This window comes from Chiloscyllium plagiosum, chromosome 5, assembly GCF_004010195.1.
Source record: "Chiloscyllium plagiosum isolate BGI_BamShark_2017 chromosome 5, ASM401019v2, whole genome shotgun sequence".
NCBI classification, from domain to species: Eukaryota; Metazoa; Chordata; class Chondrichthyes; order Orectolobiformes; family Hemiscylliidae; genus Chiloscyllium; species Chiloscyllium plagiosum.
In genome coordinates, this window is record NC_057714.1 from 110,286,405 (window position 1) to 110,297,202 (window position 10,798).

The 10,798-nt window shown below is 43.2% G+C and overlaps 1 protein-coding gene across 2 annotated transcripts in view; it reads right to left on the reverse strand.

The window, feature by feature from the left end:
- Nucleotides 1-6,363, reverse strand: part of LOC122550138 (WD repeat-containing protein 48) — a 130,018-nt gene extending 123,655 nt beyond the window's left edge. Inside the window, exon 1 of one of the 2 annotated variants that reach the window (XM_043690779.1) lies at nucleotides 6,262-6,363. In XM_043690779.1, coding sequence (XP_043546714.1) covers nucleotides 6,262-6,309 — 48 coding nt within the window. In that variant the 5' untranslated portion in view covers nucleotides 6,310-6,363. Of the gene's footprint in view, nucleotides 1-5,126; nucleotides 5,192-6,261 lie in introns of those variants that run through there. The other variant, XM_043690778.1, reaches the window with a different exon arrangement.
- Between the last annotated feature and the right edge of the window lie 4,435 nt (nucleotides 6,364-10,798).

The window sequence follows — 10,798 nt, forward strand, 5'->3', positions numbered from 1 at the left end:
CTAAAGCGCTCTGCTAGGAGGCGCCCAGTCTCCCCAATGTAGAGTAGACCGCATCGGGAGCAACGGATACAATAAATGGTATTAGTGGATGTGCAGGTAAAACTTTGATGGATGTGGAAGGCTCTTGCACAAGGAGCTCAACACCATCCAGGACAAAGCAGTCTGCTTGATTGGCACCACATCTACAAACATCGACACCCTCCAACATCAAACTGTAGTGGACATTGAAGAAGGTTATCTAAGATGATGATGAGATCTCGATCAATTGGGTCAATGGGCTGAGGAATGAGAGATGGAGTTTGATTTGGTTAAATGCAAGGTATTGCACTGTAGTCAAACAAACAAGGGCACGACTTATATAATTAATGGTTGGGTCCTGGTTAGTGTTTTAGAATAGAGATACCTAGGGGTTCAGGTACATAATTCTTTGAAATTTGTTTCACAGGTAGACAGGGTGGTTAAGGCAGCATCTAGCATGCTTGCTTTCATTGTTCAAACTGAGTATGGGGGTTGGGACATCAATGTTGAGGTTGTCCGTGAGGCCCTTTCTGGAGTACTGTGTGCTGTTCTGGTCAACCTATTGTAGGAAGGATATTATTAAACTGGAGAGGGTTCAGAAAGGATTCCTCAGGATGTTTCAGGGATTGGAGGGTTTGAGAGAAGGCTGCATAGGCTAGGACTTTTTTTGCTGGATTGTCGGAAGTTGAGGGGTGACCTTATGGAGATTTATAAAATCATGAGGGGCATAGATGACTCGCAAAAGGTCTTTCCACTGAGGAAGTGGTGGTGGGGAGGGGGAAGGAATTCAAAACAAGGGATCACATTAAGGCGAGAACACAAAGGTTTGAAAAAGGACAAAAGAGACAGCTTTTTTTTAAAAGAAACAGAGTGGTTCGTATGTGGATTGAACCGCCAGAGGAAGTGGTGGATGCAGGGCACAGTTACACTGTTTAAAAGGCATTTGGATAATTATGTGAATAGGAAAGGTTTAGAAGGATATGGGACAAATGTCAACAGATGGCAATAGTTTAGTCTTGGAACATGGCCAGCGTGGACTCGTTGGACTGAAGGGCCTCTTTCCATGCTGTAGAAAATCTTCATGAAATGCAGTAATTTCTCATTCCCTTCTCCCACAATTTTGCAGAGAGTCGAGATAAAATAAAAATAAAGCAAAATAAACCTAAAGTTGTACCATGTCAATTAACACTTTTTTAAAGTACCAAGTGCTTAAGGATTATCCTAAACAACTGATGTATCCATATCCAGGCTGCTTACAGCAACAAGAACATTTAACTTTATTAGATATTTTCTAATCAACCTCTGGATCAGGTGGGAAAACTTGGTCCAATTGCTCCGTTCGGGGCCCAGTTACACTAACTCAATAACAGTACATTCCAACATACTTCTTGCACAGTACAGCTTTTAGAAGTGAAGATAGTTGGATAGGTTAGATTTAAGTTTCTAGTTTAGAACATTAACTGGCAACTAAATTGAACTGAAAAGGTCCTGAGTGGTCTTGACAGGTGGATATGGAAAGGATGTTGCCTCTTGTGGGAGAATCTAGAACTTGAACATTTTCAAAAAATTAAAGTGTCACCCATTTAAGACAGAACAGGTAAAATGTTTTCTCCCAGAAGGTCAAGTCTTTATAATTCTCTTCCAAAGGTAGTGGAAACACTGTCCTTGAATATTACAGCAGAGTTACATAGATTTTTGAGAAGCAAGGGGGTTAAAAAGTTAGAGTAATCAGATCAGCCATTATCTTACTGATTCACAGAGCGGACCTGAGGCGCCAAGTGATCTACTCATGCTTTTAATTTGTACGTTCAACACTGAGAAATTCCATGCTAGTACACACAGAGCATATAACAAGGGCCAGCAATTTAGTTACCCCATGTTTAGCAAATCAGCTACATGAGGGTTCCAAATAATCAATCCCACCTCAACTGATTAACAATTATATTTTAGCAATTCAAACTAAACATACAAAACTTTAATTCCAATTGACTACCATTCTACAGCAGAATTAATCACAATTGCATTTCCAAAAATAAATCAAGATAGCATGTCTTTATATTCAAACTCTCATCTTTAAATGAATTAGGCAAATTAATAAATCACTTCAGAAAGACAAAACATTACAATATACCTACAGCTCTTGGGTATACTAGTTGAACTGTTCTCCCAACTGTAATCTTTAGTACTTTGTAAAAATCTTTATGACACTGCAAAATATCATTTTTTTTTCATTGTCACATCAAAATGTGTAACCAGGTGCTGAAATGCTCACTGGAAACTTAATACAAAAATAGCAATGTTATTTCTCACAATTTGGGTATAATTGCATCCTTCAGGTTCAGACAAATATAGCAAAGTCAGTTAGCACATTTTTGGATTGATCGTGTTGCATTCTGACTACTCTGATCAGAGCAGCGCGCACACACAACACAAGGTGACACAATGTCATGGGAAGTAAGGTACTACAAAGGCTGTTTTCAGGATCGATTTACAGCATTTGCCACCAACAGTAGATAACACATTTCCTATCACAAACTGTTTCAAATTCAGTGTCAGCTATTATGACAGGACCTAAGTCTCTACAGTTAAAATGCAAACCATACAGCAGAGGCCACAACCAGATATATGACAACATCCAAAGTTGTCATACTCCATAGAAAATGCACTGATTACATACCACAGAATCAAGGAATATGACAGCACAAGAGGAGGTCAATTACATCTATTTTTTGAAAGACCTGTCCAATTTAGTCACACAACTCTGCCTTTTCATCAACTTCCCATAATTAAGTATCCTACAAATTCATGTCCAAACTGTTTTTCAAAATAAAAACAAAATGTCGGGGGTAACTCAGCAGGACTTGCAGCATCTATGGAGAGAACAAGAATAGAATTATGCTTTGAATCAAAAATGATTCAGTCATATTGGAATTAGCTTTGACCCTGTTACTCTCCACAGATGCTACCAGACCTGCTGAGTTTCTCTGGCATTTTCTGTTTCTATTTCAGATTCAGAATTTCTATTTTAAATTTCGATTTGACTGTCTATGGAATCTCATTCCACCACCCTATCAAACAGGATTTTACAACCACACATAAAAATATTTCTCATTTTTCTTCTTGACAGTTGTTTTAAACCTATGGTCTAGATTACCCGTTGTCTAGCTAAGGAAATGACTGCAAGGTTTGTGAAGGTTTGTAGCTCAGGATGAGGTTTAGGGTGTAGGTTTGCTCGCTGAGCTGTAGGTTTGATATCCAGACGTTTCATTACCTGGCTAGGTAACATCATCAGTGGCGACCTCCAAGTGAAGCGAAGCTGTTGTTTCCTGCTTTCTATTTATATGTTTGTCCTGGATGGGGTTCCTGGGGTTTGTGGTGATGTCATTTCCTGTTCGTTTTCTGAGGGGTTGATAGATGGCATCTCGATCTATGCGTTTGTTTATGGCGTTGTGGTTGGAGTGCCAGGCCTCTAGGAATTCTCTGGCATGACTTTGCTTAGCCTGTCCCAGTCGAAATGGTGGTTTATTTCATCCGTGTGTAGGGCTACAAGGGAGAGAGGGTCGTGTCTTTTTTGTGGCTAGTGGTGTTCATGTATCCTGGTGGCTAACTTTCTTCCTGTTTGTCCTACATAGTGTTTGTGGCAGTCCTTGCATGGAATTTTGTAGATGATGTGGTTTTGTCCATGGGTTATACTGGGTCTTTTAAGTTTGTTAGTTTTTGTTTGAGAGTGTTGGTGCCACCACTCCATAAACAAACCATAGATCTAGATACCATCTATCAACCTCTCAGAAAACGAACAGGAAATGACATCGCCACAAACCCTAGGAACCCCATCCAGGAGAAAGATACAAATAGAAAGCAGGAGACAACAGCTTCGCTTCACTTGGAGGTCGCCACTGATGATGTTACCTAGCCAGGTAATGAAACGTCTGGATATCAAACCTACAGCTCAGTGAGCAAACCTTCACCCTAAGGAAATGATTCTTACCTGCTCTATCCAAAATCTTTACACTCTTGAACAGCTTAGTAGCTGTCAACTCTCTAGGCTGAGAAAAATCACAGCTCCTTTAACAGGTAAAACACTGCATGTACTGAAAGCTGAAATAAAAATAAAACTCTGGCAATATTCAGCAAGTCTATGAGTCTGAGAAAAGACAAAAAAAGTTACAGTTCAGGTTGGGGACCCTTCTGAAGAAGAAAGTCCAGAATAAAACATTGACTATTTCTCTTTTCACACAGACCATCAAACCTCCTCAGCAGTTAATGTTTTATCAGCTTCTTGAATCATTAGGCATAACTGATGCCTTCAGCCTTGGTAGCAATCTCTGAAGACTTCTGCATAGTCCTTTACGACACCCTTCTCAAAATGTGGTATTTAGAACTGACTAGAACAATACCCCAGTGATTTCTAACCGCTTCCTTGTTTTTGCACTTAATACATTTCAGTGTGCAACATTGATCAGCTCACAAAAAAGTGCTACTGACAAATTCACAAAATACTCGACGAGCTCAATGGTTTGTAAATGTCATTAGAACATAGAGGATGTTCTCCAGTTTATTACAAAACCAACTAGTTTTACATCAACAGTTAAACAGAAAGAAAAGCAAACCAAAATATTAACCACTGATGGGTTAAAACATTCAGTTATAGGAGACCATTTACCTAAGCATCATTGCATAAACTTCAGAAAATATTTCTATCTTGTAGCTTTCATAGAACCGTGGATGCTTATACCACAGCAGAAGTCCTATAACTTCCAAAGTGCCCACTTGTGCTTTTCAACAGCAATTTGTTGCTTATCTGTGTGTCACCTTCTCCCCATTGCCATGCACTACGGTTTCAAATGTTTGTACAAATTTCCCTTCCAAGATGCAGCCACATTTTGACATATTCCACGGTCTAAAAAAAGGCCCCATTTAACCAAAGAATGTACAATTTACAATTCCATTTTAAATCAGGCCATTCGGTTATTCAAAACATTAGATTATTCTGCCCTTTTACAAAGGGGGTGTTGGATCTTTCGAAACGCAAAATACATATGAAAAATCCACAAACTGCAAAGAATGATGTTTTGCTCATGAAACTTGCAGAAGGGGTAGTCACTTACCCGTAAAGTACACAGCTTGAGTTGTGAAATCAGGGACTCTGAGCATAAGAACATCAGAATGAGGGAACAGCTCCAGCACTGTTGCTGATGGGGCACTGACATAGACTACAATCATTGCACAAACATAAAATTTAAAAAGTCTGAAGTGAACTTGCAGCACACAGATAGGCCATTTGACCCACCTTGAGCTATGTTAGTGCATTTCTGCAACAGAGGAGCCTCTTCCCTCCCTACTTCAAAGTCCCCAACAAACCACTGCGGCACAGATCATAAAGGGGACAACAACAAACAAAACTAAATTGACAAGACATATAGCAGATGGAGCTGAAACCAGTGGAACAGCTCCCAAACAGCACTAGATCAAGACAGTCAAACAACTCAACACATTAATTCAGTTTTCTCCCCACAGATGCTACCTGCCAAGTTTCTCCAGCAATTTGGAAGTTTCTCCGGTGATTTGTCTTTTTTTTGTTTCAAACAGAGTCACAGAGACATACAGCATGGAAACAGACCCAACTCATCCATACCAACCAGATATCCCAACCCAATCTAGTCCCACCTGCCAGCACCCAGTCCATATCCCTCCAATCTCTAGCATTGTCAACTCTTCGCTTATTTAAATCACTGATAGCTCTCGGGTGCAAAACTTCAGGTAGAAAAGATCAGTATCCTTAAGAACTAGAATGTCGTGAACTGAACGCAGCAGAAGAGGGGTTCAGAAAGAGAGTCCTATCACAGGCAGTGAGCCCCTCTCCCCGGTCACAACAAACCCCACAAATTGCCACTCCTCTCCCTGTCCCAAGACTCGCTGCTCTGTTCACCACAGCCTCTCCCTGTTCTGTCTCCTCATCCACTTCTCCTGCCCCAACCATCACTCTCTGCTACACCTTCCCCACTTCTCCCCTCTCTTTCTTCCCCCTCCATCTCCTCTCGCCATTCTTGTCTCCTCCTCCTCCTCCTCCTCCCACTCCTTCCCTCTTCCCCCTCCCCCCCCCGTGTAGCGGCTGCAGGCGCGGGATTTGAGCAAGGCCGTGGAGAGGCCTCGGGGAGCGGGAGGTGAGGGAGCTGGAGGCTCCGGTCAGGGGGAGAGCAGGGAGCGGGCTCCAAGGCTGGCGCGGTCGAGCGGATCCCTCACCTGGACTTTCCTCCGGGCCGCGGTGTTCTGCCGATGATGGGCCGCCATTTTGCATGTTGACACCGCGACGTCACTTCCTGTCCGGCCCCGGGCGGAAGTGTGGGCGGGGCCAGCAGGTGAGGCCCTCCTCACCTGGGGATAGTGTCTCTCTGAGTCAGTCAATGTCTTTCACACACACACACACACCCCCCTCCCCAAGCCATCACATCAATATAACATGCTGTGAACCTGAAATTAAAGCAAAATTAAAATTAAAATGCTCAGCATCTGTACAGTATGTTCTGGTCTGAAGAAGGACTATGGTATGACATTGTGGGTGCTGGGAATCTGAGTCAAACACAAAGAAAAAGCCAGAGACACTCAGCAGGTCTGGCAGGCCATGTGGAGAGAGAAAAACAGTTAATGTTTCCATTCCGATATCACTTCGGAATGTATCCGCACTGGACTCTTGGGACTCCAGACCCACAGTGATGCTGTCGCCTGGGCAATAAATGCTGGCCTGGCACTGACGGAATAAGTCCAACGCTTTCTGCTTGTAATTTGTCAATGTGATACATATGGGGGGAAAAAACCCAGGAAAACATGGATATGAAAGTTCCATTGTGTAGTATACAAAACAGGCTTGGACCAGTTCTGTCAACATCACTGAGCTCAACAGGTGAAGTGAGTTTCACAAGCAAGCATACAGACCAGTGGCAGACCTGAGTGGCTTCAATATATAAAATAAAGTTTTCTCGTTATGCTCAAGTCAGAGTAAGTCACAGTCATAGAGTCTTACAGCTTAGAAACAGGCCCTTCAGCCAACAAACATCAAACTACGCTAATCCCATTTATCAGCACTTGGTCCACAGCCTTACACTTCCCGACATTTTAAGTGCTAGTCCAGATGTTCCTTAAATGCACCCTCTCAGGCAGCACGTTCTATATTTGCACCACCCTCTTGGTGAAAAAATTTCCACTTACTCCTCACTTTAAACTTATGTCCTCTGATCTTAGACACATAGAGTCATAGAGATGTACAGCATGGGCGGCATGGTGGCACAGTGGTTAGCACTGCTGCCTCATCAGCGCCAGAGATCTGGATTCAATTCCCGCCTTCGGCGACTGACTGTGTGGAGTTTGCACGTTCTCCCCGTGTCTGTGTGGGTTTCCTCCGGGTGCTCCGGTTTCCTCCCACAGTCCAAAGATGTGCAGGTCAGGTGAATTGGCCATGCTAAATTGCCTGTAGTGTTAGGTAAGGGGTAAATGTAGGGGTATGGGTGGGTTGCGCTTCGGCAGGTCGGTATGGACTTGTTGGGCTGTAATGTAATCTAATGCAATGGAAACAGTACCTTTGGTCCAACCAATCCATGCCGACCAGATATCCTAAATTAATCTAGTCCCATTTGGCAGCTTTTGGCCCATATCCCTTGAAACCGTTCCTATTAATATACCATTCCAGATGCCTTTTAAATGTTGTAACTGTACCAGCCTCCACCATTTCATCTGGCAGCTCATTACATACATGCAACATCTTCTACATGATAAAGTTGTCCTTTAAGAATCTTTTGAATCTTTCACCTCTCACCTTGAACCTATGCTGTCAATTTTTGGACTCCCATACCCTGGGAAAAAGACTGTATCTATTCACCCCATCCATGCCCCTCATGATTTTGTAAACCTCTATGAGGTCACCCCTCAACCTCCGATGCTCCTGGGAAAACAGTCCCAGCCTTCTGCCATGGGGAAAAGGTTCTCACAATCTGCTTTGTCTATGCCTCACATAATTTTGTATGCTTCAGTCAGATACACCATAGCCTCTTCAGCTCCAAGGAAAATAACCCAGTCAATTCAGTCTGTCCTCATAACCGAGACTTTCCATCCCAGGCACCGTCCTTGTGAATCTTCTCTGCACCCTCTCCAGTTCAATCACATCCTTCTGATAGTGTGACAACTAGAATTGCACACAGTATTCCATCTGTGGCTTAACCAATGCTTTGTAAAGCTCCCTGCTAAATACTCTAATCTCTGGGAAATGAAGGCAAGCATTCTGTATGCTTTCTTCACCACCCTATGTACCCAAGCTGACACCTTCAGAGTTCTATGGACTTCAACACCAAGGATCCTTTGTTTCTCAGTACTCCCTCGGGACCTACCATTCACTGTGTATGTCCTTCCCTTATTAGACCTCCCAAAATGCATCACCTCACATTTATCAGGATTAAATTCCATCGGCCATTGCTCTGCCCAGTATCAGACTATAGGAGAAAGTGTGGACTGCAGATGCTGGAGATCAGAGCTGAAAATGTGTTGCTGGAAAAGCGCAGCAGGTCAGGCAGCATCCAAGGAGCAGTAGAATCGACGTTTCTGGCATGAGCCCTTCTTCAGGAATGTATCAGACTATAGTCTGGGACCATCCTTCTCACTATCAGCAACACCACCAATCTTTGTATCATCTGCAAGCTTACTAATTCTACATCCTACGTTCACATCCAAGTTGTTAATGTACATAACAAACAGCAAGGCTCCCAGCACAGATCCGTGTGGTACGCCACCGGTCACAGGCTTCCGATTACAAAACAAGCCTACCCCTACCATCATCCTTTGCCTCCTACTTGCAAGCCAATTTTGGATCCAGTTTGCCAACTTGCCTTGCATCCCACAGGCTCATTTGCAGCAGCATTCCATGTGGGACCTTCTCAAAGGCCTTACTGAATTTTATCTAAACCACATTTGGAAAAGCATAGCCTAATTAGGGGCAGTCAGCATGGCTATGTGCGGGGCAGGTCATGTCTTGATTAAAATTTTTGAAGAAGTGACGTCGGTCATCGATGAGGGTAGAGCAGTGAATGTTGTCTGCGTGGATTTTAGTAAGACTTTTGACAATATCTGTTATGGTAAGGCCATCCAGAAGATTAAGATGCATGGAATCACTGGTGACTTGGATTCAGAATTAGCTTGCCCATAGAAGGGAGCATCCGAGGAGCAGGAGGATCAAAGTTTCGGGCATGAGCCCTTCATCAGGAAATGATGCCTGATGAAGGCCCTATGCCCAAAATGTCGATTCTCCTGCTCGTTGAATGCTGCCTGACCTGCTGTGTTTTTCCAGCGCTACACTCTTGACTCTGAGCTCCAGCATCTGCAGTCCTTACTTTCTCCTTGCCCATAGAAGGCAAAGGATAGTGGTGGAAGGGTGTTTTTCTGGCTGGAGGTCCGTGACTAGTGGGGTTCCATAGGATTCAGAAAAGATTTACATGGATGTTGCCAGGGTTGGAGGATTTGAGCTATAGGGAGAGGCTGAACAGGCTGGGGCTGTGTTCCCTGGAGCGTCGGAGGCTGAGGGGTGACCTAATAGAGGTTTATAAAATTATGAGGGACATGGATAGAGTAAATAGGAAAAGTCTTTTCCCTGGGGTCGGGGAGTCCAGAACTAGAGGGCATGGATGAATCAGACGGAAGGGTTTGTTTCCGTGCTGTACATCTCTATGAGACTCTAAGACTCTAGTCTACACAGCTCCCTCATAATTTCAAAAATGGTTATCGGACCTCCTGTCAACCTTCTCTCCAAGGAGAACTGTCCCAACCTATTCTCATAACTGCAGTAAAGTTGGAAGCCTTCAGTGATGGTGTTGGTGAGATTCACTATGTTTGCTTCCACTTCTACTCCAAGAAGTCGCAACAGTGACTTTCTGGTACATTCACATAGCTGCATAGTTTGGGTGACAGCATGCCTGATCAGAGTGCCTGCATTTAACCCAATAGCAGGAATTTGACTCATCATTGACAACTATTACAACAAGGCAGTGAACCCTTCTGCTAATTAAACCAAACACACAGAAAAGCTCACCTCACCTCCTAACCCGTTAAAGTATGAGTGACAGAGAACTACCTAAATTACATTATTTAAAGAAAAAGTAACAATTCTATTCTTTAACTCCAAAAGTGAACATTAAGCAACAATTATTTACGACTCTAAGCCCCCTTTGTCTTAAAGATTTGTTATCTACCTCCAACTCCATGACAATATACTGATACAATTACTGATCCCTATTAAATTTACAGCAAATCAATTTTCAAAACCAGAAAGTGGCTGCTGTTTCTAGGTATCAATTCTCCTCTGTTTGTAGATCTCCCTGATATCTTTTAGAGAGAGGGTTTTCGGGCAGTCTGTCTGACAATGGCAGGTGGTGCTCTTTCTCTGGCTAATTGTCCAAAATGCCTGCTTATTACACCCTAAAACATCAGATTGTCTCATTGGTTCAATGTTGTCAAAACAGTAAAATTCAAATTTGATTGGGTTTTAGCATCTTGGGGCATAATGTAAACTGAAAATGTGTTGCTGGAAAAGCGCAGCAGGTCGGGCAGCATCTAAGGAACAGGAGAATCGACGTTTTGGGCACAAGCCCTTCTTCAGGAATGAGGAAAGTGTGTCCAGCAGGCTAAGATAAAAGGTAGGGAGGAGGGACTTGGGGGAGGGGCATTGGAAATGCGATAGGTGGAAGGAGGTCAAGGTGAGGGTGATAGGCCGGAGTGGGATGGGGGCGGAGAGGTCAGGAAG